Genomic DNA, 27,558 nt, shown 5'->3' on the forward strand with positions numbered 1-27,558 from the left:
GTGTGTGAGTCCGGGGTTTGAATGTCTTTGTGCCATCCTGTTCCGTGCTGGACACCTTGACCCTCCCCGCTCCTAACCTTTGACCTTTGTAACAACATTGCATGTATGCTGGATTAACTCACACAAGCAGACACGCATGTGCCATACATTGACGTGGCTTTCATATGCGTGGCTCCTACCCTCCAATGTGCTGGTGCGTCCTTGTATATCCACATTCATTAACTGAGGCGAGTTCAGTCCGGTGAAAATGTGGGAAAGATTGTGTTATAGATTCAGAAAAGAGTAAAAGATCAGTAACGTAACTTGAAATGTGGTAATGCAGGTTTCTGCTCTGTGGTTACCTGGTAGAACCAAAACAAACTGAATCTGATAAATATGAATCTACAGTTTCCCTGTCACAGTCCCATGGTTTCACCGAACTGAACAGTTCCTATGACACTCGTCCACCTCCTCTCTGTGAGGGGACGTCTCTTCTCTCCGGAGAACGAAGTGGCCGAAACCTTTCTCTCTCTGTCTCAAATCAAAATTGCAAAAAAACGACAATAACGCGAGCACCCGCTCTCCACTTTCCTCCCTCCTCCTCCAATCGCCCAACCACCGATTGATTGATTGATTGACTGACTGATCGGCCAACCAGGACGCCAGCACCACCTTTTACCCAGAAGCACGCTGAGGCACCAGGCTTTGCTCCATTCACACAGACGCCACCATGCTCCCTCCTCCTTCCCTTCCTCCTCCTCCTCTATCTGCCCTCCTCCCCATCACACACTCACCCCCCCACGCCACCCCCACTCAGGCCTGAACTCTAGACCGTTTCACCTCAGTAAGTACCAACCCCTCAGTAAGTAGACCTCACAAACACTACTGACAGTGACAGTGAGGCGGCTTCGTGCCAGCATCTTGCTTCTTTGTTTTTGGTGTGTGTCCTGTTGAAACGGCATGTTGGCACGGGATGTTTGAACAGAGGTGTGTCTCGAAAATGTCAAGTCATTTGCCGAAGGGGTGTTTTGATTTTAAAAAGTTAATATATTAGGTGTTTATTGAGGAAAAGACATATCTGTGTGTGTCATAGTTCATTCTAAATGATGTAGATATTCGCACGCTGTAAAGGATTCTCCGCTCACTCTGGACTCCAGGAGTCTGTGTCTGTAGTTGTAGAGGGTAACTCAGCATTTCTAGGGTTTTTCTCCAATACGCTACTTCGCCTTATCTTCAATTATGGGGAAGTGTTAGTAATTCTGGAACTCTTATAGTCCTTCTTATCCGTCGTACATGAAATAGATAGTTGTCATGTTTTTGATAGTTTTATTTACTATGGTCTTAAAAAGTCATAAATTTAACTTGCTGAAACCTGCAGTAACTCTGTGTCTCAGTGTGTAACCATGAAAGTTTGAATTTTACTGACAGAATCTGTTCAATGCTGAATTGTTCAGGAAGTGATTTATTCTTGCTTTATTTGGTCTTCTACTTGATGTGATGGTGTGTGTTGTTGTTCAGGGTGTGTGTGTGTGTGTGTTGGTATGCCGTTCAAGCATGCTGTGTTTCTCCTGATATGAGCCTCCTTCTCCACCACGGCTCTCTGTTAAACTCCTGCATGTCCTTTCTGATCGTCCTATCAGAGATGTTGACTCCAGGATTCATTCTTTTCTTTTGTAACCACTTTCCTTGTCTCGGTTCCTTCTCTCCCACATCACTCTCTCTATCTCCTCTTTTTTTTTTTCCCTCCTTCCTCATGACTTTGTCCCTCCGTCCTCAGATGCCAAACACCGTGCAGAGAGCGAGCTCGGCCCTCTGACTCGTCCTCGGAGCAACACCTTGCCAAAGAGCTTCGGCTCGACCCTGGATCAAGGCACCCATGATGCAGCGGGGGACGCTAAAGGTTCGCATCCCACCAGGGAGGAAACACTGGAGATGATTCAGTGCAGGGTCAAAGGGAAGAAGCAGGAGGACGGATGGCCCGATGACATCAAGGTGAGGAGTTGATATTTTACCGCGGATTGAATAAAACTCTGGTGGAGATTTTTTGTGGTTCTACTGCAATTTATAAAGATGTTGCTCATCAATCTGATACTTCAGTCATCCTTTTATCAGTATATTTGTCCTCTGTTATATAAAAATAACATCTTTGACATTATTTCAAATGTTGAGCAGTTTGATCTCAGCTTAGTGATGCACACACATGGACAGAGGAGACACCTGGTGGGGGAATATAAAGTCAGTATTGTACAATGAACTGTGTGTATGTGTTTCTGTAGAAGATGACCAAGGAGCAGTTGTCCTGTGAGAAGACGGTCCTGCAGAAGAACCTGCTGCACTACGAAGGCCTGCACGGTCGACCGGTAACTTACCGACACCACAAACCCAGATCAGATTTAAATCAAAACACACGTTCAGACCTTTTTCTAATCGGCTCTTTGTGTCTCAGGTGACCAGAGAGGAGCGTCTGGTGGTGAAGCCTCTCTACGATCGCTACCGCCTCGTCAAACAGATGCTCACCAGAGTCACCATCACACCAGTCACAGTAAGTACACACGCATTTACATGTATTACTATGCAAAGTGTGTGTGTCTGTGTGTGTGTGTGTGTGTGTGTGTGTGTGTGTAAACAGCACTCCTACATAACTCTACATTAAAACACATTAATGTCTGTCTGTTAAACCCTCTCCCCTCCCCAGGTGTCCCCCTCCAGTAAGAGGCGGAGTCAGACCCTCCAGCCAATCATAGAGGGAGAAACTGCTCACTTCTGGGAGGAGATCAAAGAGGAGGAGGAGGAAGAGCAGAAAGGAGGTGATGGAGCAGCAGTAGAAGAAGAGAAGGAGGAGGAGAGGGAGAGGGAGGAGGAGGAAGATGAGGAGGAGGAGGAAGAGGAGGGAGAGAGCAGTGGTGGCGAGATGCAAGGCTCCGAGGTCATCATGGCCGTCGACCTTGTGACCCCGATCGACAGGCAAGGGAGAAGCCAGGACCAATCGGATCCACAGAGCGACAGTCCAATGAGAGCCAAGCTGGAGGAGGGGTCGGGGCGGCTGGCTCTGGACCTGCGACTCTCCAGCTCCAACGCTTCGTCCATGTAAGAACAAAAACTCACTAACACACTGTGCGTCATTCTCTTAGTGACAGGTAAACACTACACAACTTTTACATGATTAAAAAAGTGTGGGAGACTTGTTCCCTATAACTGCAGTGTCACTTTGATTAAAATGTCCATTAAAGGCAGAAACAATTAGAAGTAATATTTCAACCATCACCTCTATGTGGTGAAGTTTCAATGGAAGCAACTATTTAAGAGATTGTTTCTGACAGTGCTTGTTATGTTGATTCCTGTGGGTGTCAGGTGATTGACAGCCAGCGGAGGCAACACAGTTTCCTGCTGAGCTACAGTGTGGACTATTTGTTGTGTTTTTTATATTTAGTTAATTATCTTCATCCTTCCTCTCGTGGGATTAACAGATGTTGTGATTATCTCTGCTGTGCAGACGGCTGCAGGAAGACGTCTTCCTCATGGCAGACATCTTGACATATCACAGCAGAACAGGTGTAAATGATAGATCAGCAACATTTGGGTGACACTGAGACGTCTCAGTTTCCTCTGCCTCAAAATATGAGGCAGAGGAAAGAAGCCGGTTTTATCTGCTGCCACACGACTTAGAGCTCTACTGACGCGATGCTGTCAGCTGATCAGTCAGCTGATCAGACACATCGCCGCACTGTCCCCAACTCCTTAATATCTATGGTTCAAGAACTAACTGATTCCTGTTAATAAAAAAAGATCTAAAAGCATTTGAGCTCCAGAACGTCCCACTCTGTGATTTGAGCTGCAGTTCAGTGAAGTGTTGGTTTCAGGCAGGGGCGTTGTTAGCCCTGGGCGTCCGGGGCTTTAGCCCCGGATGTATTATGAATAGCCCCGGATCAATTTCGCATCAATTTTTTTTTTTTTTTTTTTTTTTTTTTTTTTAATTTTTAATTTTTTTTTTTAATTATAGCCCCGCGATAACATTCGCTGATTATAAAGCAAACGTTTTTCCAAAGCAGTCATGTATGTTTTAGAAAATTTAGATGAATTGCTCCAGTTTCTCCCCTGGCCATAGAACGGGCAGCATATCCACATTGATGGATTTAACTAACTGACGTGCAAAATTTTAGTCAATGGAAAAACATTGACTAGTCCCCCTTAGTCAATGTTCGCCCCTGGGCTAAGCCCCCGATGTCTCATGATCCTAACAACGCCCCTAGGCCTCATGAATCATCTCCTCCTCTCACAGGCCAGAGCTGCTGGAACAGCTGTGGAAGACCCGAGCAGAGAAGAAGAAAATGAGGAAGACCATCAGAGAGTTTGAGGAAGATTTCTATCAGCATAATGGAAGGTAGGTGGTAGGGACACACGGACACACACACACACCCACACACCTACACACCTCTTACCCCTGATTTATCCTGGCAAGACGGATGGAATCTTCTCTAAAATCCTGTAATTTCAATGATCACAAACATTCAGTACGTCCAAATGTTTAATGTAAAATGTAAACATTCATTTTACTGCATTGTTTATTCTCCCGTAGAAGTTTTCATATCAATGCACTTTGGCAACAGACATGTCATCACAGATGGTGAAAAGCTCGTATCAGCTCGGCCAAGTAATGAATCAGCTCCAGATTAAACATTTCATCGGTCTTGGATCCAAGTTCACAAATCAAATGTGTACGTCTCTGATTTGTTGATTCCAGTCTCAGCTTCTGTTCTCTAATGGTAGAGGCCGTTCAGGAGGCAGGAGGATCACCAGTGTTAACCAATATGGCTTCAAGAGACACACGTCAGACTGAAGATTCATGTCTGATGGTCATTTCCCTTCCCTTAGCCTCATGTCTGTTAGATTTAATCGTCTGCTTGTGTCAGAATCCTGCTCCTCTGTGGAGATGTAACTTCTGCTCCTCACAGAGCAGCACTAACTCTCCTCTCCCTCTGTGCTGCTGTAGAAACGTTCAGAAGGAGGACCGCGTGCCGATGCTCGACGAGTACCGAGCGTACAAGAGGATCAAGGCCAAGCTCCGCCTCCTGGAAGTCCTAATCAGCAAACAGGATTCCTCCAAATCCATCTAGACCCGCCCTCCTCAGCAGCTGCCAAAATCAGTCAACACACACATCAGCCGTCATCACTGCTGCAAGGACCCGCCCAGGAAGTCTGGACGCCATCACACCCACGAGGGTTTCATCCGACGCTCCAGTGACCACGGGACGAGGTCGTGGTCGCTGCTCGGTGCTGCAGTCCCGTCACAGAGAATCCAAACGAGTGATGGCTCTGACAGGAAGTTCTGAAACGCTTTGATTTTACTTCAACAGTCGGACGATTTTCTGGAAACAGGATATTTTACAGTCACATTTTAGGGACTTTAGACCGAATCTGTTCAGGAACCAAAGTCAAGTTTTGGTTTTTTAGTTTTTAGTTTGTCGTACTTTCTGATGACGCTTAATTCCGACTGAAACCCAACACTGGATGTTGGTATCAGTATTAGAACGAGGGAAGAGAATTTCTTCCTGAATGCTCAATATTATATAAGTATTTAATAAGTACAATATTTAAAATTAGAACTATTGGCCCTCAGGCCCTTAAGAATGAACATTTAAATCAGCTCACACTCATTTCGGCAGATCGGCACCAAACGAGTTCTTTCTCGGCTCATTTTCCATCCGTCCACCAGGTTTCATGGAAAATCTGTTCAGTAGCTTCTGCTTCAAACAAACCAGCAGACACATATTCTACTATTTATTCTAATTTGCCAAATCTCTGTGAGTTTTGTGGAATCAAATCCCAACTTGAATTAATAACGATCACTTTTAACAGCAGAGCAGTTTGTGCTCCTCAAAGATAGAAGTGATTTTTGGCATTTTCATTAGAAAAGTCTAAACGGCTCGGTTTTAATTTACGACTTCAAAACTCGTATAAGTTGTTTTCCTGTGACACGACTGCAGCAGCGCCCCCACCAGGCCAACCGGGAATCACTCCAGTCAGCCGCAGCCGATCTCTGCTGCCTCCCCTGACGTCATATCATCCAAAACACTTCAAAAACACTGACTTCATCGTTTGTCTCCTCATCGTCATCCCACCAACTCGACGTGAGACTTTGCACTTGACTCGTCTCTGATTTCCTCGTCTTCGGAGGAAAAGTTCAAAAAAAAAACTTCTGACTTTTTTTAGTTGCAGGAACTTTAGTGTCGTCGCTCTCTGTTCTCCGTGAAGTTTGTTCCTTCAGGCGGAGGAATGTTATGAGACCGCTCCAGGACTTTCAGACGCTCTTCACTCCACACACGTCTGTTTTCGTTTGGGACGTCAGTTCCTCTTCAGCGTCGTGTTGGGGGGGGGGGGGGGGGGCGCGGTTTCAAACCTAATCTTAAAACCGGCCTCCCTGCTGCCAAGCCATCGATTGTTTTATTCTGAAACTTTAACATCTTTCGCGTTCTGACTGGTTTTAACATTGATCCACTAAGTTAAAAAAAAACAAGTTTGTGTGTTTGTTGTTGTTATAAAATCCAATTGTCGCACGTTTGTTTGAGACACCGATGTTCACGTTGAATGAAAAAAGAATCTGTTGCGTTTCAAGGGAAAATGTTTTAACTCCCAGAGTGATTCTCCATCTTCCTTTTCATTTCTTTGTTCTTCAGCATTTCGTTTTTTTTTTTTTTTACCTTTGTGTTTTCAGTTTGGTCAGAAGTTGTTCAGCAGGTCGGCAAAAGGTTGAACTTTCCCATGAGCCTCTTGTGAAAATGCTGCTTTTAATCTGAAGCCTGAACTTTAAAGTCACGTGTTTGGTCTTAAAAAGCAGAATTAACCTCGAGACGTTCACAGGAAACAGTCGTACAGAGATTAGGAGATTAGGAGATTTAGGAGATTTAGGAGGAAGTGGTTGTAGAAATCATCTGGAGAATTCTGCACTGGTTATTTAAGTTGCTGATGATGATGATGATGATGAAGACGAGGAGCCAGAGTTTGTTTGGCGTCACTGCTGCTTCTCTGAAAAACAAAAAGCGTGTTGGTTCCAGGTGTGACCAGGTGTGATTTCCAGCCTCCTGAGGGAGGAGCAGTGACTGAGCAGCGTCTGGCTGTTCCCTGGTTGAGATTTTTAGCTTTAAAAGGATTTAACGTATGGATGAGCACTGATTTTAAACATCTGTGGTTTAACTGATATTTGTTTCCCCAAAACGCAGAAGGTCTGAATAGATTCATTAATGTCACGACACAGAGAAGAAGTCAAAGCCGCTGTGTTTCGTGTCCTCGGTCCAACCTGCAGCTCCAGTGAAGTTTCATTTCCTGCGGGCAGGTCAAATGAGGGCGGGCGAGGGGGGGAGAGTTTGTCATTGTTCTTCTTTGGTGCCGCGTCGTTGTCGTGTCTAAGATCCGAGTCCAGATGTCACAATGTGATTTTTTTTTTTTTTTTTAAAGTGGGAAGAAGACATTTCCAAACAGTTGCTACGTTTTGGCTTCAGCTGGTGAGAGTGTGAAGCGACCGTTCTATTGTCAGAACCTGAGTCGCTGGTTAACTGGAAGACGAGACTTCATGTGCTTTTCTTACTGTATCGTTGTAGATTTACCTGCCAGAGTCCGAGCGACTGCAGCCGGCCACAGACTGGGGGGGGGAGAAAGTTTTGAAAGAGACTTAGAGTTAGTATTTGATCAAAACGAGAGGGGTGTGGTGTGTGTGTGTGTGTCGGCACGGTAAAGGAGGTAATTTGTAAAAAGACGTTATTTGCACAGCATTCACAGAATGCAGCCCTGTTGTGTTTATTTTTTCTTTTTCATTTGTATTTCTAAAAATGAAGCACTACTTCTATATAAATATAAATATATCCTGTACATAAAAAAAAGTACACCCGAAGGAATGAATGTCAGAAATGTTTAAATTATTTCAAACATTGTGTTTGGCTCCCCCTTTTGGTTATAATTATATTTGTGATGCCAAGAGAATGTTTTTTTTTTTTTTTTGTATTAATATCACTATGAATACTACTATTACTATCATAACAGGTGTGTGATGATTCCGATGATAATAATCCTTTTGTATCTACTCACTAACTGTAAAAAGTAAGAACCAGCTGTAGAAGTTAGTCTGGCACTGTGTGTGTGGCTGATCCAACATGAACCTGCTCTGCTCCTTCTTTCTTTTGTCCGTGTGTGTAAAATAGAAACAGTACTGTAGTCAGCTTGCATGGCAACCGAGAACATGATAGTGCAAAAGAAAAAAAATCGAAATATCATATATTGTTTCTGTTTTTTTGTGCCATGAAGACGCAGCAATAATAAAACTGTGTGTAACCCTAACCCAGGTTTTACAGTATCGACTCGTGGCGAGTTGCATCGACTGTGTGAGTTTCTGAGGTACTTTTTAAATAGTTTTTACTTAAGTTGAGTTTAACACAGTTTGAGCTCTGTGGTCAGCGTCACGTTTGTGTCGGCGCCGCTGAAAGAAACTAAATATACAAATTGGACACATAGTTTTTATCCTGATGTTAAAAAGTGGAAACAATCCGTTGTTTCTTTTTTTAGGTTTTTAAATTTCTATACTTTTTTCCGGCGCCTCAGTTCCTCACGGTTCAAACTCCTGTGTTTTACATTGTGCCTGCAGCAGAGTGGTAACACGTCACATGTGGTTCACGCGTCGTAAACTGTAAATGTGTGTCTGTCCCGTGTACAGTTTGTTTAAAACTTTCTGACGTCAGTGCACGGTTGTTTCTCCCCCTCTCTCTCACACACACACGCACACACACACACATACACACACACAGCGGGGGGTTCCCAGCAAGGGGTCGGAGTCAAAGACGTCTCCCAGGTCACAGCAGCTCCTGAAAGATAACAAATCATTTGTTTTAGACGAAACAGGAACAGAAGACGTTGTTGACTCTGAACTCTGCTTCTCCTCCTCCACGTGTTTTATCACATGAATAAACTGTACGTCCCGTGTGTAAATGTTTTCATACTCTGTGAATGCTTCTTTTCCCTGTTATCTCTTCATTAACAAAAAAGGATTTGAGAAAATACAATCAGTAACAAACATTTACACATGAAAATAAAAAATGACAAAGCTTTCCACCTCTGTTCTCCGTCTTCTGTCACACAACCCAAGTCTCCTCGACAATCAGCAGGACATTAAACTACTGTTTTGATGAAAGACTCAATATTTTAGTCATTTTTTAATCCATAAATTTTATAATTAATTTCTTAACTTTCTATGAAGATCCGCTGCGTTTGGTCAGATTGAAAATAGACTCAAATATTCGGAGATAGAAAAAAAAACTAATCAAGTAGCTAGAAACAGGATTTATTTTTATGATATTGCCAAATAAGTTAAGAAATGAAAACATCTATATGCTTGTGTAACCTGATTAATATGAACTTATCAAGAAAACTGCTCATTAAGTTTACACAAATACTATTTTCACTTAAATTATTGACATGGAGACATTTTTTGTCTTAGTGGTTTAAAGCTAGTTGTTTGTTTTCTCGTGAGAATTTATCTGTTTTCACAAGAAACCATTAAATAATATTTTGTGTAAAAAACATTTTGAAAAGGTTTTACTATTTTTGTTTTAACGTTTCTCTCCAGTTGTGTCGCCCTCTAGTGGACTTTATAAGAATGACCGCCCTGCAGCTGTATGACTCCATCAACCAGTAAAATTTCATCCAACGTAGTTTATCTTTTGAAACTCATGACGTAAATGGTTGGTTTGGTATTTATATAGCGTCACCAGGACCTTTGACCCCTGACATCTAGGATTTCAATTCATCTTTGAGTTCAACTGACAACTGATCGAATGTTCCTCAAGGCAGATTTGAGATCTGATCTTTGAGCCAAACACATTTTCTGTGAGACCTTTTACCTTGACCTTTAACCTTTGACCTTTAACCACCAAAATATTACATCATTCTTGACTCGAAGTGAATGTTTGTGTCAAATGTTAGAACGCAGATCTCAGGTGAGGCAGCAGCGTGACGTCCAGATCCTCGTGTGGAGAGTTCCTCAAACAAGCTGGAACTTTTACTTGATCTAAACTGAACTGAAATCATATGACATGAAACCAACCGATGGAAAAACACGTTAATCTAAATGTTTGTCTTGTAACGCAGCGTGTAAATGAGGTAAACCAACAGAAACCACAGTTTAGTCTTTAAAGATTTTATATTCTTCTTCGTCAGGAGGATTTTGAAATGGCAGCAGGTCGAGTTTCTCTTCGATTTGCAGAAGATTTTTTAGACAGAAAAAAAAAAAGTTGCATCAAAAAGCTTCTATCTCTTTTCTTCAGCTATGGCACCAGTCGGTCCGTCTGCCAGATAAACTACATCTAAAATAAACCCCCTGTCCTCTGAATGAACTTTATCAGACAACATCGGGATGAGGTATGAAATGCAAAATCTCAATAAATGCTCTCGAAAACAATGAGACCAAAACAATAAATAGAAAAATCTGAAATCCTGCATCTTTTCCATTCAAAATTTTACAGCTGAATTTCTACAGTGCACTTTGACACACACTCTCAAACAGTGAACAGGAACAGTTCACCCTTTCAGTTTGTTGCTTAACGATAAAAACGTTATCGCTGGCACATTTCTCGTGAAGTTGTTGGCCTCTGAGGGTCGAGTCAACGATCTGACGGCAGCAGGTCGGAGATCCAGGCGGTCGGAGACAAGCGGTCAGAAACAGGCGGTCAGAGATCCAGGCGGACGTCAGTGCAAGTGTTAAGTGCATCAGTAGTGTGAGTCGACAGAGACCGAGTCCCGCTGCCCTGGATGGGATCGACCGGCCTGCGTCCGACGCCACAGAAGTGGTTCTCACACAATCTCCAAAAATATTAAACATGATCATTTTGCATATAAGACGCTTTCAACATTCTTTACATCATCTTGCAGCTTTAGGTCGAGAACATCTGTCGGGGCAGCAGCTGGATTTCATCTGGTTCCACAGCTGGAGCCGCGGACGGCACAGGAATCCAAACAGAAACACAAAGAACATCTCAAACTCAAGCTGAGGAACCAGTTGCATTGAGCTCGTTTACATCATAAGAACTGTGGCAAGTCTCGTATTTAAAAATAAAATGTCTCCCATGATGAGCTCAGGTTTCCAGGAAGCTCCTTCAGCAGCCAATCACGTCACACGTCCTGGTTCTTGCAGCACCTTTAATCGCCTGAAGCAGAGTGGATCAGACAGTGAGGTGGTGGTGGTGTTGGTGGTGGTGGTGGTGTTGGTGGTGTTGGTGGTGGTGTCTCCGTCAGCTGGTGGTTTGAGTTTTCAGGTTTGATTCCGTCCTTCAAAGGATTTACACCTTTGAGCTTCTCTCCCCAGTCGAGGTTTCCTTCCTGACCTCCAGCGTCTGAGTGAGTTCTTCAGTCGGCTGATGAAGCTGCTCCTCGTGTGCTTGGCATTTCAGAAGCTTCTCACTAAGACCCTGCTCTCACCCGCCCGCTCTCTTGGGGTATCGCTTCGGATCCAGTGCAACGATGGAGATCTCTCGGGGCTGTGATGAAAATGGCCAAACTCCCCGACATCCGCCGAGGTCGTGTCAGACGAGGACTGAGAGCGACTCAGACGAGGTTATCACGGAGTCACTTCAGAGAGTTTCAGATGTCGCTCTGAGTCGCTCGGCTGCTGAGGCTCTGGGACAACTGTCGTCATAACGGCTTGTCGATCACTGCGACACCTGGAGGAGAGAGAGCACACGACAGAGTGAGACATCACGACCATCAGGGGGGAGGAGCATCCAGCTCCGGGACGTCCCTCATTGTGTCTCCTGTGGTCCAATCAGCTGAGACGTACCTGCGTAGCTCCGTCCGTTGCTCATGTTGGTGGGAATGAGGCTCCACTTGTCTGTGGCCGGGTTGTAGAACTCTACAGACGACAGGTTACAGGAGCCGTCGTCTCCTCCGATCACATAGAGCAGCCCGTTGATGGCACAGACGCCTGGAGGACATCAGAGACACAACAACCCTGAAGCTTTACAGCCCTCATTCCAAATTTCAGGAGCAAAATATGATATGATCCTTTAGGAAATCTTGAAAACAAAAATCTAAAAATATCCTTTAAGTGACATTAGCAACATTAACAACTTTTTAACTTGGTTAGATTCAGTGTTTGTGATGTTGTGTGTGCGTGTTTGTGTGTGTTTGTTCTCTGACCTGCGTTTCTCCGACACATGTTCATGTCACACACCAGCCTCCAGGTGTTGGTCTGTGGGTCGTAGACCTCCACACTCTTCCTCACCAGAGGTCCGTCGTGCCCCCCGGCTGCAAACAGCTGACCGCCCAGCACCCCCACACCTGGAGCAGACACGGGAGGAGGCTCCAGAGTGAACACACACAGAGTGGTGGAGTGATACGTCAGAGAGATGAGACGTTGGAACGCAGCAACAACAGAGTCGTGCTTTTTATGGCAAGTTGTCTTTGTGTGTTCATAGTGAGTCATCACTCTTGTATTCTTGTGTGTAACATTTTCATTTGTCCTGTCAGAGTCAGATTGTTGGTTTGTCTGTAGAAACTGATAGAAAACTTTCCAACTGGATTTCAAGCATGAAGGAAACATTCTGAGAACAAACTGACTTTATTCTAAATTTATTTAAAATGTTAACGCTGTTAAAACACTGAACTCAATTATAATAGTTAATCTGTTGCCCTGATTCTCGTTTGTACAACTACAGACAAAGTCCACCAGGGGGGACTGAAGACCCAAAAGTCTGTTGGCAAAAACACAATACTGCCTTATTTACTGCAAATTATTTTAGTCCAGTATCAATTTAAAAATCTCTCATTTGTAAACATGAGACACTAAATCAGGTAAAACTGTTTTTTTTACTACCTGTGTGTATTATGTACTGCACTGATATAAGATTATATACATTTTATTGTAAATAAGAAATACACATACAATGGGAGTCGTTTATACACACACACACACACACACACAAACAGTTATCAACCGACATGTTACACACTGGCCGTCGTTCAACATCTCACCACAATTCAACAGTCATGAATCAATCGAGAACTGCAGGCTACAGTATGTGGGGGTAGGGTAAAATATAGATTGTGTGTGTGTGTGTGTGTGTGTGTGTGTACCTGCTCCACTGCGTCGTGTGCTCATGTCAGCGACGTAGCACCACTGATCAGTGACGGGGTCGTATTCTTCCACAGTACTGAGACACTGACGGGACGCTCCATCGTAGCCTCCCACTGCGTACAGCTTACCTACACACACACACACAACCAAACACACAACCAAAGACACACACAATTAGACACATTTGAATTTTCTACCTTCATTGACGAAACAAGTTACAGGTCACACAGATTTCATTCTTACCGTCGACCACCCCCACCCCCACACTGCTGCGTCTGGTGTTCATGGAGGCGACGTACAGCCACTCGTTGGTTTTATAGTTGTAAACCTCGACTGTGGACAAACCTGGACCAGAGAGAAACAAGAAAAGAGAAATGAAACAGAAACTCAAATTGATCCAAGCTCTGATAGTATGGATAGAGAACGTGTGTGTGTGTTGATGACATTTTAAATGCAGCTGTTGGATGTGTTACGACAAGAGAAGAGAAGAAAATGGCTCCTGTCTCTTGTGTTTACTGTCAACACTGGAGTAGACAGTTTATATCTGCTCCCTCTCACGTGCTTATGAGGGAACAGCTGATGATACAGTCTTTCACTTCACCTGTCCAGACTTCACTGTCACATCCTTTGTCTCCACTTTGTTCTTAACTGAATTCTGTGGAAATCTGTTCAGTAGATTTTGTGTAATCTTGCTTACAAACACGCAAACAAGCAAACGGGGGTGAAAACATAACCTCCTTGGCCGAGATAATAAAGCAAACTGCTGACAAATATTTGAGCCACACTTGTGCAACCCTATAACGTGTTTGTACGTGTGTGTGTGTGTGTGTGTGTGTGTGTGCGTGTGTGTGTGTGTGTGTGTACCTATACTTCCGTTGAAGCCCCCCACAGCATAAAGTAAATCTGCCAACACAGCAGCTCCCAGTGTGCTGCGTCTCTCCTGCATACTGGCTGCCGCACTCCACTGGTCTCTTCCCCCGTCGTACACGTCCACCGTCCTCTCGCGCAGGGAACTGTTAAAGCCCCCGACTGCAAACACACGTCCGGCCATCGACACAACGCCTGGGGAAGAAGAGAGAGGAAATGATTTATTACAAAACTGCAGGATAAAGTCAAAGATGGTGCAACAATATTTTACTGGTTTTTAATAGAAGAGGCCAAATGTGAGACTCGAAAGCTTCGTCTTTACTGAGATTGTTTCTGTTCACAAGCCGACACTTCAAATCTCATGCAACAAAATCCAGTTCAGCCAGGACCGACTGCACGTAACCAGAAAACCCCGTCATCGCACACAAACACGGACCTGCCCGACAGCGCCTCGATGGAAGGTCGGCCACTTGGTACCAGCGGTCGTCCTGGAAGTCGTAACGCTCCACACTGCGAATCGCCTTGGGAGCCTGACCGCCGACTACAATCATCACCTGTGAGTCCCACAAACACAGAATCCCACCAGACAGTTGAATCTATTAACTGTGTTTGAACTGATACTGTGGGTTCAGGTTGGCAGCAGCGTGTGACGTGTGTGTTTACCTTGGGGATGCTGACCGGCGTCCTCGGCCGGGTCCGGTCCGTCTTGATGAGGTGCCGCTGGTCGGCCGGCAGCAGGTGATACTTCATTGCTTCTATAAGAAAATCTTTACAGGTGTTGTTGTTCTTTATCAAAGCTTCTTCCTCCACGATCTGAAACCGGCAAACATAAGTGTGAGTGATAACTGTGAGCCCGTGAACAAGGAGGAAATACTGACTTAGTTTGACGTTTCCATCTAAGCTCTGACAAATCAACACACTTCATTTTATGTTCAAATTATAAATCGACTGAGGCGAAGAGCCACTTCTGAAGGTGGTGAGGTCAATACACCTGCTGTAAAGTGTTGGATTTGTCTGAATTACAAACAAATCTTCAGATCTTCCCACTTTGGATGTGCAGTATTTCTAGACATCCTGTGATTTAACATTTCTTGAAGCCTTCATGACCTTCAGGAGGTGTATTCTAAAATATTTCTGGGATATTTTTTATTTGAGGAGAAAAAGAATGTGGAGAAAGCCGAGGAAGAGCGGAGATTTCTCTTCTACCTGCACCAGGTAATCCCTGGACAGCAGTGGAAGTCTGACATGCTCCATCAGTTTGGGCATGTACTCCAGACGTGCCGGCTTATCGTGCTTGATCCAAGATATCATGGCCTCAAATACCTGGGAGGGAGATGGAGAGAGAGGCAGAGGGCAGTGAGAGAGGGAGCAAGTAAATATGGAACATTTACAAATACAAGTGGAGAATTTTATTCACATTTCTACTTTCAGACATAGTGCTTTCTTGATGCTGGTGCTCGGTTGTTTGAAACTTTATGTCAGTGAAAGCTTTAAATAATTGAGTTTAAGACTTGAGCTGAATTTTCTCACCTCAACACAACGGGTCAATCACTAGATGAAGCGGGTGTGATCGAGGGTTTTGGAAATTAGGTTTTACCACTTTGATAAGGTGTGAGGAGGGGTTTCAGACGCTGCTCAACAATTAACACGTCTGAAGCTTGAAGACGCTCTGACTGGGAATAGTGCACATGACACCAGCACAACATTCAAACTCAGTGTTTGTGTGAAAAGCATCAATCAAGGAAGCAGATACTGTTCTTTCAGAGTGAAATCACTCCCAGCTGGACATCAGCTGACTTTGACTGTTTTGTTCTACACCCGATTCTATCTAAATCAGACTCAGATGAAGACACCACACCCGGTCTGGGATCTATTGTTTGAAACTCATCGATTTACATACTCGGCCATCTCCTGTTGGCCTGTGGAGCAGCTACACTGAGGCAAATGAGCGACTGAGCACGACTCCTGTTGTGGACAAAGGAGCAGTAACGATGACTGTTGAAGGAAAGAGGATCGATACTCTGCTACTCCTCAGAACCACCACTCTAACCACTAGGCCACACCGCCCCTAAACTTATAAAGGCACATTTATAGTGTAATACAATAAAACTCAACTGCATTGTAATACATTTAATATTTACAGACCAGACCACAGCCGGTTTAGATGCCTTCACTTATAGCCGTACACACTGTAATTAAGAGCATGTCAGAGGGAAAAGTAATAGTCACTGAGTTTGAGAAGTCACTCTCACCTCTATAGCAACAAACACTAAACAAGATGTGGACACCTCAATATCTATAAATTGTGTGTTAATCCTGCAGGGATGAATTGTAACAGATAATTCAGTTGAAGCTGGTTTGACGCTTCCTGGACAGTGTGTTGGAAGTGTCTGCCTCCCTCTGTGTCTCTGTCTGACTCAGCGAGCGGTGGACTTCACTGCTCCTGTCCTGACAGCAGAGTGACACACAGATGCTCCTGGTGACTACCAGCAGGAGGAGAAGCCGTCCTCTGGATTATGTCTCCTGGCTAAAGCCATCTCATCAGAAACGTGTGACGAGGATGCAGTTAATAAACCTGTACTTCTTTAACAGGATTTTCAGACTTGATGCAGAATTCATTCTAATTGATTTCTGCACTGCTGGTTTGTCTTCTGTACATTAACTAGTCAGATGCTTATGAATCACAATTTTTTTCTTCTTCTTCCTAACAACTTATCTACCAATCAGAGAAAAGGGCATCATCACTCCCCTGATTCCTGAAGTTACCTTTAAAAAACTGTTGCTTCTGCTTTGTAATGAAAGGCAGCTTGATGAAGTGCAGCGAGATACTTGGGAGTTGTTTCTTTTATTTCTAATTCCTGGAAGTGTATGTAAATCAGTTTTCACCCTGAAGGAAACTGACAACGTTTGAAGTGTGTGTCTGTATCGGGTCATCTGACCTTTTCCTCTGTGGAGACTGTGAGTTTGTCACTGGCGATGAGGCTGCACACTTGCTGCAGAGTCAGGCCCAGAAACTCTTCACCCTGCACCACGTCTGTGAAATGCTGCTCTGAGAGACACAAACAAGCAGCACAACAAAGTTCAACCTCAAGCTCAGTGACATTCAAACACAACACTCAACACGGATCTAAGCTCAACATGTGGTTGATATCTTCTTTACCATTTATTACATCCAACGTCACATTTCCATCCTCTGTACACGTAGCAGGTTTCTAAAGGTTTCAGCAGGTTTTCCGGGCTGTTACATAAAAGTCCCACCACCTACCACACCTCTTATACAGGCAGTGGCACAGATGACTCAGGATCTGTGGTGTGAACAGCGAGAAGCTTACCAGCGTATGCGTGGGACTGGTTGAGAAGCTGGATGCATGTGTGCAGGTCAGCGAAGGCTCTGATGCCCAGACAGTTGGTGGAGTGAAGCTGAGATTGAAGGAACTCGCAGCAAACCTGACGAACGTCCATCAGCTGGAGGAGGCCCGCTGCTGGCAGCAGAACCTGCACAGAGGACACACACGTGGCAGCTCGGTTCATAACTGGTGTTAGGTCAGCTCACACTTGGCATTAGAACAGCACATGCATCTCATGAGAGCACTTGTTAGCAGATCTCTAACTTTCCCTGCTCTGTAAACAAATGAGTCTGGACATCATCTCTGTCTGCAACAAGCAAATGCAATGTTGTTTTTAATAACCTCTGGTGGGAGGCAGGGCTGCACTCCCCGAATCAATTCATTAAATTAGTGGCAACACTGACTGGGATTGTTCCAGGACTTTCAACCACAACCTGAAAGTTTCCCCATGTGAGAAGGACATCATTCAATAGACAGACACTCACCACACTGATGGTACATGTTCACAATGACAAATACATGCTACTGAGGCTGCATCTTTGTTTACCATCAAGAAATACAATACTGACATTATTATAATACACTAGATCAATGCATCTTCTTAGTCTCACATGTTGCAATAGTTAAAATCCATGAAGGTATTTGTCAGAGGGATTTTAATATTTGATAACCTTATGGCTTAACTCTGTTGTCACCTAGGCTCTCTAAGCCGGGTCAATTTGCGGCACAGGCAGGTTGGCTGTGTGTGGTTAAGAGAGCGATGCTAGCAGACACACATCCCTGCATGTTAGCTTAACTAGGTCACACTGCCTCTGTCTAGACCCTCACTCATCCTAGAGTCTGTGCTGTTAGCGTCTCCTCTTGTTTTCCAGCTGTACTGAAGCCTTATGTTTTCAAAAGGGGAGCATCAGGCCCACTGGAGCTATAATTACAAACAACACAGTCACTAACTGAGCTCTTTATTAGGAACACTGTGATAATACTAGGTGCTCTCTGATCAGCATGAAACTATAGCACATCAAATTCTGATGATTTTCCAGCTGTACACTCATGCAGTGTATCTCATGTCCTACTAATCCCAATGGTGTTCTATTAGATTCCGATCTGGTGACTTGGGAGGCCACTGACACCGTCCTCATTGTCATGAGAACCTTATTGCTTCCTGAAATGGAACATTATAAAGTAACATGTAGCCATTAGAAGATGGTAAATTGTGACTGAAGACAGATGTACATGCATAAAATTAGATGGCATTCAACACAAACATTGATTTGTATTAATGATCACACAATCTGCCAAGAAAACACTCCTCACACCACCACCAAGCAAGCCTGGATTCACACAGGTTGGGTCCATGCATTCAGCTGATGAAGCCAAATTCTGATCAAACCATCTGTGGCTTTCATAGGAAATCAAGATTCATGGGACCAATATGTGATCTTCTACTGTCGTAGCTCGTTCACATAAAGGGTTACACATTTCTGTGCCATCTTACGTGCTTGCCTAACCACCACCAGTTGAGAGTGTGGTTGTCTGAGCTACTGTAGCCTTTCACTCAGCTCCCACCCGTCAGGCCATTCTCAGATTTCTCAGCAAAAAGTATAATAATTACGGGATCAGTGTTGGTACAGAGTAGAAATGAAACGTAAAAGCACTTCTTTTCGAATATTAGCCTCTAGTCAAAACACACACGTCACACATCTGCAAGTGAGCCAATCAGGCAGGCACACTGCGAACAGTGGGAGGATTTCCTGTCTCTCTCCATGCACACTTCCTGTGGTAATAATCAGAGGAAGTATCCAGCCTGTCGCTTGATCCCGGTGCACGTATTCAACCCTGCAGCAGAGTCATGCAGTTACCAAGAGTTAGTGCCACAGTGATAAACAAGGCCCCATTCCTGTGCTTTCACAGCAGAGCACATCTCATGAACATTACCAGCTCTGCAATAAAGCTCTGCTCCTCAGGCAGGTTCATGGCGGAACTTTTACTGGAAACCAAAGAGGTAAAAGAGATCAGGCCCATGACACGGTAAACACTGATATCTGTTAAATCATTCAAAAGATAAAAACAAACTTTTACCAACCAGGGATGATACGGTTTCACATTGTGTCTCAGACAAACTCACTTTCACAGCAACAAAATAAAGACTTCTTCTTCCTCCCTTACTATTTCTGGAGTGGATTTTTGTTGCCATTTGTTTAGTTCCAACTTGTTATGATATGTCTCTGTCTTTTGCAGATGCCAGTGAACAAAAACAAAGGTCCACCCACAGAAAAAGGTCAAGAAAACAGCAGTAAGACGTAAAAGTAAAAAAACGGAAAACAGCTTTTTAACCCACTACCTCCCGCCTTGCTTTTCCTCTTTATGAACACACACTCACCTGGACGTTGTCTTCTGTGACCTCGATCTCAGCAGTGTAGATGTAATCAACAAGTTTTTTCAGGGTTTGACCATCCACCTCTCTGATCTCCACCTGTTGGGCCTTGCTCTCACTCATATCACCTGCATATAGAGAGAAACACACACAGCTAAGCACACACACATCAGATATGATGCTGAGCAAACATCAGCTTGTGTTCACCTGTAAACATGGCACAAAAGTAGGGGCTACAGGAGGCCAGGACCACCCTGTGAGCTGGCACTTCAACGCTGCCAGCAATCAGCTGGACATCACACAGCATCTTCTTACTGAGGGATGAAATGAAAACAGATTTAGAAAAACATTAATATGAGTTATCTATATTTTCTAATTGCTTGTGATAAGTATCACAAGCAATTATGGGTAAGATGGCTGTCTGGGTATGGGTAAGATGGCTGTATGGGTAAGATGGGTAAGATATGGGTAATATCTTGGGTAAGATGGCTGTCAGTGTGAATTACTAGGGTTTCAGTTAAAGATTCCTGTTGAATATATGGATTTGTTCCAGGCGGGAAGAAGAATCCCAATTTTTCCATATGAATAGATCAACCACTGCATGTTTTGTCTTTTAAAACATTTAACAACAATAGTTGAGTAGAACCAAGGAAGCGTGAATTTTTTTAAGACAAGATGCTCAAATTGAAATGCATCTTCTTGTTGAATTGGAGTTTTTTTCTGCTTAAGACAGAGTTGAGTATCGGTGCAATCTGGTCTAAAATAAGCATTTTTTTCTCAAATGTTTCTATCAAGATGTTTGTGAATGTATCAGCTCCTCATCAGGACATTTCCAGACAATCCATGAGAACCAAAGGTGACCCCTGTCTGACCTACAAAGCAGACTAAAGCTTCCTCATTGCATAGACTACGGCTGGCCACAGTGAAATAGCTATATACATAGTGGTTTTGATTTTCTTTCTCTGTTTAGGGACAAAGACGACTGACAGCAACACACCTCCTCAGGTCGTTCATCAGCTGGAAAGCTTTCCTCATATGCGTCTGGTTGAAGGTGTGCATCCCTCCATTCATTGTGTCCTCCTCCGAGTCCGTGTTGCAGTTTGGACGCGGTGAGGCCGGTGTGGCCACCAGACTGGAGAGACATGAGAGGCAGTGCCTGGGTCATTGGAGATAGATGACGACCCAACAGTTAAACAGACTACTTCATGGATAATCTACAGGGTTATGAAAAGAGGACGGGACAGGGATGATACACTGCAGGTAGTGACCATAGTCGATTTAGTAAATATAAACTGGACGTGAGTCCAGTTTCATTTTAGAAATTTCTAAATGCTTGAATGACATCACTGATCCACTATCACATATGTGACTTATACATTCTCTTGAAAAACATTTAAATCCAGTGAAGATTTCTCTGAATAGCAAATTATATCCGAGGTCTCTGATCTGCATCAAAAGATTGTCATTCTGCACAAAAAGCTGCTTTATATCAAATGAATACCGGGTTGGAAAATATGACTGATTTAGTAGAACATAAAAAGAGGATCGTATCTGGTTGTGTTCGTCAATTTTGGGGAAAGTAATCAATTAATAAACAGTGGATTTATGGAACATTTTTGATTCACAGGTCTCTGGTAACAGTTTGACTGATTGAGGCAAAATCTGGCCTTGGCCACAACGTCCTGGTCACAGCCATGACTTATTCACACTATGAATAATGTATCTGTCAATGTCATTATAAGGTTTAGTACTTCTTCTCTCAGTAACATTTACTCAATCACTGTGAGCCAGAAATCCACCAGGACCAATGTACTAGGAGTTGTGTGTAGTTTGACTTTTCAGGGTTTGTATAAACATGTCTATCTGTCTTCACTGTGCAGGAACAACACACAACTCATTCTCTGGACTCACTACAACCATACAACCCATATATTGTCCACATGAACAACTTTGGACATATAGTGATGCAGCACTTCCAAAGCACGTGTCTGTGAATTAAGACAAATTACACAAAACAGCTTCTGAGCGTATACACATCAGCATGAGTCAGGGTTTGGCAGAACGTGTGTGTGTGTGAGGTCGTTTGGGAGTTTTTGCAGTTCCAAGTTGTCAGGTGAGCTAGCTGCTAGCATTGCTAACCACAACACAGCATAAAGCGAACGGTAGCTTCCGCTAGCTGCCACCGGCGGCTGCTCGTATCGGGGTTATCACGGGTGTTTGGATGCAGGTAAACGTCCCACATGGCGGGTCCGTGAGAAGCGAGCTGGTGTCAGTCGACCAATGTGAACCCGGGTTCTGAGCAGCGGGGCTAGCTAACTCCCCGAGGCTAACTAGTCAACAAAGCTAGCTTGAGTTGTGGAGCTGGGCAAAGTGTCCCTGGCTGCCGCTGCTGCTCTGTGCTCGGTGTGGCCTGGACCGAGGTCCGACAAGCAGCGGGAACCACGAATATACCGGACGACCGGCAGAGCTGAGCCAACTCACCCCAGCGACACACCGTCCATCCTCCGTGTCCTCCCCTGGTCCTCCCTGGTCCCCCCGGAGCGCAGCAGGCATGAGCAGCACGGAGATCCTGCTCTGCCGAGAGGATTCACTCCGCTGGAGAAAGAGAAATGTGACCGGTGTGACTGACGTGGGGCGAAGCGTGTGTCATTCTGAAGTTATTGTTCCCACACACACACACACACACATTTATATATATATTTATAAACACTGAAGGACAAGAGGTGATACACAGTTTATTAAAAACAAACAAAGGGATTATATAATTTGCTATCGTAAATGCTATTATATATTTTTTCTTGTTGTCTCTGATGTTTTTAATTATTGTTTTCACTGTTTTGACATATTAAGTTGTTATTAGCAGTTGTAATATAAGTAGAAGTTGTGCTATACCTGTCCTGTCTTGTTCAGTTTCTATATGTGCTCTTTTTCCAACAAATAATTGTTTTATTATGGAGCACACCCTGTCAATTTTTTTTATATTGTACATTTTGTGTCCTGTGTTGTTTATTTGAATTAGAACATCTACTATCAATCCCTAACCCAAACAGGAGAAGGCAAATCTACAGAATAATCCCAGTTTTTCAATATCAATATATCAACATCTGCTGTCAAGCATGAACATATGAGCTCTAGAACAATCCAGGTGATGTTTTAAAACATTTAAGAACAAGAGTTCAGCAAAACCAAGGACGCTTGACTCTTGTAAGTCAAGAGGCTCAACTTGAGAGGCAGCTTCTTGTCTAGTGGGAGCTTTGTGCTCCGGCCTATTCAGGCTCCTGCAGAAGACAAAGTGGACTCTGGTGTCTCTCCTGAAAGGAATTTCTGCTTGAAGGCTTTGTCCGTCTGATCATTTTTTATTTATGGAGCAGACCCTATAACATTTGAGGGATGTACCATTATACTGTTGTAAATAAATACATTATAAAAAATAGAAAAACACGAACCCATCCAATCAGCAAGTTACAAAAATAAAAACATGGCAACTTGGCTGAATACCAATAAGTGGGCCTCAAATCCTAAAGTGACCTTCGAGATCCAGAACCAAGTTTCAAGTTTCATTCCAGTTTAAATGCACTGGTTGCTTTGGTGCTGGAACTGTTTATACCTCTCAGATGTGGGACAAGTTCAGAGTCAAAAATGAACCTGGAGAAGCTGCATTCAGTTTCAAGCATTTATCCCAGATAAACTCTGCTCCCCTTTTTTGAACCAAAGCTGTATTATATTTAGCTGTTAAAGATCCTAATTATGTAATTTCATCTTGAATTTTATTTTATACAATATGTTGTCTTAGTCCAGGTATATGTCTTATGTGCAGCACATTTAATTATTTTTGCTCATAAATCATACTTTATTCGCCATGAAGGTTTAAGGTACAACATTTTATTGCAATGTTTCATAGAGCAGTGTGATTAAAAATGAGATCAAACCCATAACACACCGATATGAAGTATGTAAGAATATAAACCGACCTCCACCTCCTTGGTTATGTTTTTTAGTTTGTTTGCAGGGTTACACAAAAACGACCGGCCAGGTAACCAGGAAGCTTAGGAGCAAAGCCATGTCATGGCTCATTGTGTTTTTCTGTGATTCTTGGGAGGGGGTAAATCCAGGACTGTATTATTTTATTTCACCTTTTTTAATATTGCAGGATGGGAATGTTTTTCAACCTTTCCGAGAGAACTAATGGATCTTGATATAAACCACTCACGTTTCTGTGACTGGTATTTATGCATGTTTGCATTTTGGTGCAGCTCCTCATAAAAACCTACATCTAGTGAATTTAAATGTGGTTTCATAAAATAAATTGTTGGGACTTGTCTCAAAAGAAATCCAATCATGTAGAATTACCCCGGAAATGATTCTCTCAACTATGAGGTTATTGAAATAAAACTAGGCCATAACATTGCAGCTGTTCTGTCACGGGTTCCCAGATACAGACAAGCTACTACAGAGAATACAACTCAAACAATTGTTATCAAAACCAGTTAATCTGGAACACCCTGCTGTCAAGGTTAAACTGGAAATATACTTAAAATCATTTTAAAATCAGTATTTAGTTAAACATATTTCACTGTAGGAAAAATGTCCATGGATCAAAAGGTTGTTTGTATGTTTATTGTATTAAAAAAAGCATTACAGTGCTAATTTTGGTGAAGCACACAATCAGCTTCCTCTACCTCCTGTGTAAAATGGCCGATGAACACGCGATGCATCACTTCCCAGACAACATCCCCCCCTAGTGGCGGCTCATACCGCAAGATCCCAAACGACTACTTCCTGGAAAAGGTCCCTCGTGGGTATATACATTAATAACTTGCGAGATTAGATGGATTTTCAAAACATTAAAAACTTTAATAAAAGCAGAATACAACATATGGGGAGAACTGAACACATGGATTTCAAAAACAGTTTTAATTTAAACAAAAGCCCGGAGGCCTAATTGGACGGGATAGGTGGAATAAAGTCAATCTACAGTCAAACAGAACCGTGCGAAAAAAATAATTTGTTGGATTTTTTAAGATCAAGAAATTCAAGCAGTCGAGTCCCCCGTGGCCAGACACTTCCGCCAACTTCTCCTAAAACCCTGAGCTCATGAATCAACAGTAACGCATGTCTGCAAGACAAAAAAAACTCACATCTGAGTGGAAAAGCAGTGACTGACATGGATTACAAATATTTCAAAACAATCCACCCCACCCCCAAAGAAGACATTAAGTACAATTCAATAATTCACAATTCTTAGTAGTAAAGTCCATGTGTGGAAATAGAGGAGGTTGGGGGGGCAGGATCCAGGAGGTCATTCTCATTCATTAATGCATGGTGGGTGATGGGCCCTGAACCACGAGGACCATCACACCCCCTCCCCCACTCCCATCCACCTGGGCTTGTGTACTGTGTCCGTGTGTGTAGATTCAAGTTCAGAATTTCCCCCATAGACATCTCACAAAATGGAGGGTGTCACTGATAACCTCCGCCGTAGCCGCCACCTCGGCCATAGCCACCGCCGCCACCTCCCCGGTTGTAAGGAGCCGCGCTCCTGTAGGAATAGCTGTCCGCCTTCATTGCACCATAGTGGGACTGCTGCTGTCCGTAGCCCTCCCCATAGTCCCCGTTGTTGTAATCGCCACCCTGGCCGTATTCTTCGTAGCCTCCGTAGCCACCTCCGTAAGCTGCTCCGCCGCCGCCGTTGTAACCATCTCCGTACCCGTAACCGCCGCCGCCACCATAACTGGCACCGTAGCCTCTCCCGTAGCCGCCTCCACCTCCTCTTCCGCCACCGAAGTTCTGCATCCCTCGGCCCCGGCCTCCTCGGCCGCCTCCGGTGGACATTTCCTGCTTGGTCATGGCCTTCTTCACCTCCACCTGGTTCCCGTCGATGTCGTGGTATTTGGTGTTCACCGCTTTGGTGGCGGAGTCGCTGTCCTCGAAGTAGACAAAGGCGAATCCCCGCTTCCTGCCGGTCGTTTTGTCGGAGATGATCTCGGCCTTCTCCACCACGCCGAACGTGGAGAAGTAGTCGACCAGGTGGTCCGACTCGAGGTGGTCCTTCACGCCGCCGACGAAGATCTTCTTAACATTGGCGAGGAGGTCCGGCTTACCGGCGTCCTCTCGGGCTATGGCCTCTTTCAGCTCCACGTTTTTGCCATCGACAACATGTGGCTTAGCCGCCATTGCTGTGTCGGCCTCCTCCGGCGTCGAGTAGGTGATGAAGCCGAAGCAGCGAGACCGGCCGACCTGCTGATTCATGACCACCACGCAGTCGCTGAGCGTCCCGAACTGCTCGAAGTGGCCGCGGAGGCCATCCACCGTGGTCTCAACATTCAGTCCTCCAACAAACAGCTTACACATTGTGGTCGACATGTCTGACTGTCTTAGGGGATGGGAGCCTCGGAGCGTCGCTCGTCTTCTTCAATGAGACGCGTTTGGGCGTTCCGCTCCGGTCCCTCGCAACCGTAAGACGTGGCAGTCCCTGATTGGTCGTCTTGAAAACAATCTCCACTCTAATTGGCTGAGGAGCGGTGTCCGTTGCTGGTGCATTCACGTCCTGTCGGAGATCTTTACTTCCTTCTCTCGAAGCGGTGTTTTTCAACCAGTGTCCTTCATATGAAAACAAAAAGCACCACCTCGCTGCTTTGGTATTTCATAAAAAGTATAAAAACCATCAACTGAGGTCAAAATAAAACTTCATATGTTTGCTGCAGTAATATCACATGACAATGTAATATTACTCTACTTAAGTACGATGTAAAGGCCTCTCTTCTGAAAATATACCAGAAATCTGAACTACAGCTTAACAACAAATCTCCCGCCACAGCTTGTAAATCAAATGTTACATTAAAATAAAACATGAAATAATCAAGTTTCCACAATACAAATCAAACAAAACTGCAGCAATCTGGCATCACCTGAGGCTTAAGATGGAAACTCATTTTTAAATACGAATTATCATACCCACACAAAAGCAACACATTTCCCCTATCAATATGACATTTGTTATATACAATTGACAACTGATCACACTGGTCTGATGAAATACTTAATGGAGCATCAATTCACTCAGCCAACAACAAATGTCTCGCATAATAGTTTTGCAATCTTCGGTGACCAACAATGACCCTAACCCTAACCTCTTTAAAGAGGTTGCTGAACTCTTTATATTACCATTTATAGACGTGGTGGCTGTGCTCAAAATCTCACATCTGTACGATGAAGTTATGAAGTGCAGTGTGGCAGTGATCTTACAGCTTCTGTTTTTCACAATAGACGAAACTCGTCTTGCTTTCCTCCTCCAGGCTGATGCAGGTAAATCTTCAGGCTGCTTCTTGAATTCATTTCAAAGTATTCTGCATCACATTAAAGCATGTTGCAACACGCCCATGTTATAAGGAATTGCTTGCTGTGATCACTCACTGTAAGTTCTTCTTGTCAACAAGAACTCTGCAGTATCAGTTTACATTCCCGCCGAGTTGTTAAACCGGGCCGTCAAGCTGGTTTCTTTAAATGTTTTAATTCTGCTTTGTACAATAATGATGTAACTGTGTGTAAAGCATTGCTTATATACATAGGAAAACTGAAAATGCATCCTTCAACTGCCACATGCTGAGATACAGAAACCTGGCTCCAAATAAGTTTATCACTCAGATTTCCTGGGTTTCCACTCAAGAAGCACATATAACATTACCAGTCCAGCCAAGCTGCTCACCAATACCAGCACACATTTTACATATTACAGGACAGCAAATAATAATCCACCAATGGGTCTTTGTCCTCACAAGCCTGAACATATGCTCAAGATATTTAGTGACCCTGTGTAAGCTGTGTGCCCAGGAGGGGCATTCCAGAACCATGCTCAATGTAAAGAAGTAATACAGCAAGTC

The 27,558-nt window shown here is 43.8% G+C and overlaps 3 protein-coding genes across 10 annotated transcripts in view; 1 reads left to right on the plus strand and 2 right to left on the minus strand.

Moving 5' to 3' along the window:
- Positions 1 to 9,073, plus strand: part of fam13b (family with sequence similarity 13 member B) — a 46,254-nt gene extending 37,181 nt beyond the window's left edge. For 4 of the 6 annotated variants that reach the window (XM_062394435.1, XM_062394437.1, XM_062394436.1 and 1 more), the window contains 7 exons: positions 638 to 823; positions 1,757 to 1,971; positions 2,256 to 2,339; positions 2,426 to 2,521; positions 2,675 to 3,066; positions 4,259 to 4,360; positions 4,970 to 9,073. In XM_062394435.1, the coding sequence (XP_062250419.1) occupies positions 638 to 823; positions 1,757 to 1,971; positions 2,256 to 2,339; positions 2,426 to 2,521; positions 2,675 to 3,066; positions 4,259 to 4,360; positions 4,970 to 5,093 (1,199 nt within the window). In that variant the 3' untranslated portion in view covers positions 5,094 to 9,073. The remainder of the gene's footprint in view (positions 1 to 637; positions 824 to 1,756; positions 1,972 to 2,255; positions 2,340 to 2,425; positions 2,522 to 2,674; positions 3,067 to 4,258; positions 4,361 to 4,969) is intronic. The other 2 variants (XM_062394439.1, XM_062394442.1) reach the window with 1 other exon arrangement.
- Positions 9,074 to 10,143: 1,070 nt separating this feature from the next.
- Positions 10,144 to 22,366, minus strand: klhl3 (kelch-like family member 3). Of its 3 annotated transcripts, none has more exons than XM_062394443.1 (15): positions 22,160 to 22,366; positions 20,676 to 20,834; positions 19,886 to 19,992; positions 19,685 to 19,806; positions 17,290 to 17,452; positions 16,897 to 17,006; positions 15,164 to 15,280; positions 14,621 to 14,770; positions 14,394 to 14,511; positions 13,955 to 14,152; positions 13,334 to 13,435; positions 13,090 to 13,218; positions 12,154 to 12,294; positions 11,795 to 11,938; positions 10,144 to 11,678 (listed from the first exon to the last, which is right to left on the minus strand). In XM_062394443.1, the coding sequence occupies exons 1-15, from the start codon at positions 22,177 to 22,179 to the stop codon at positions 11,650 to 11,652; spliced, it is 1,809 nt and encodes a 602-aa protein (XP_062250427.1). In that variant the 5' UTR covers positions 22,180 to 22,366; the 3' UTR covers positions 10,144 to 11,649. The 3 variants fall into 3 exon arrangements, with proteins under 3 accessions (XP_062250427.1, XP_062250428.1, XP_062250429.1); XM_062394444.1 differs by having other exon boundaries at positions 20,676 to 20,810; positions 22,160 to 22,365; XM_062394445.1 differs by lacking the exons at positions 19,886 to 19,992; positions 20,676 to 20,834; positions 22,160 to 22,366 and adding an exon at positions 19,240 to 19,291 and having other exon boundaries at positions 19,685 to 19,799.
- A 2,141-nt stretch (positions 22,367 to 24,507) lies between these two features.
- On the minus strand, positions 24,508 to 26,148 carry LOC133959320 (heterogeneous nuclear ribonucleoprotein A0-like). Its single transcript, XM_062394454.1, has one exon. It carries the CDS (start codon positions 26,039 to 26,041, stop codon positions 25,139 to 25,141), a length of 903 nt encoding a protein of 300 aa, XP_062250438.1. The 5' UTR covers positions 26,042 to 26,148; the 3' UTR covers positions 24,508 to 25,138.
- Positions 26,149 to 27,558: the final 1,410 nt, after the last annotated feature.

This window comes from Platichthys flesus, chromosome 8 (genome assembly GCF_949316205.1).
Source record: "Platichthys flesus chromosome 8, fPlaFle2.1, whole genome shotgun sequence".
NCBI classification, from domain to species: Eukaryota; Metazoa; Chordata; class Actinopteri; order Pleuronectiformes; family Pleuronectidae; genus Platichthys; species Platichthys flesus.

What these genes read in the sequence shown, in the direction of transcription:
- klhl3 (XM_062394443.1), bottom strand. Translation starts at nt 22,179, where the DNA reads ATGGACGGTGTGTCGCTGGG. An exon ending in ATGGACGGTGTGTCGCTGGG is followed by an intron (nt 20,835 to 22,159) that starts GTGAGTTGGCTC and finishes CCAATGACCCAG; the next exon opens with GCACTGCCTCTCATGTCTCT. An exon ending in CAACGGACGGAGCTACGCAG is followed by an intron (nt 11,679 to 11,794) that starts GTACGTCTCAGC and finishes TCTCTCCTCCAG; the next exon opens with GTGTCGCAGTGATCGACAAG.
- LOC133959320 (XM_062394454.1), bottom strand. Translation starts at nt 26,041, where the DNA reads ATGTCGACCACAATGTGTAAGCTGTTTGTTGGAGGACTGAATGTTGAG.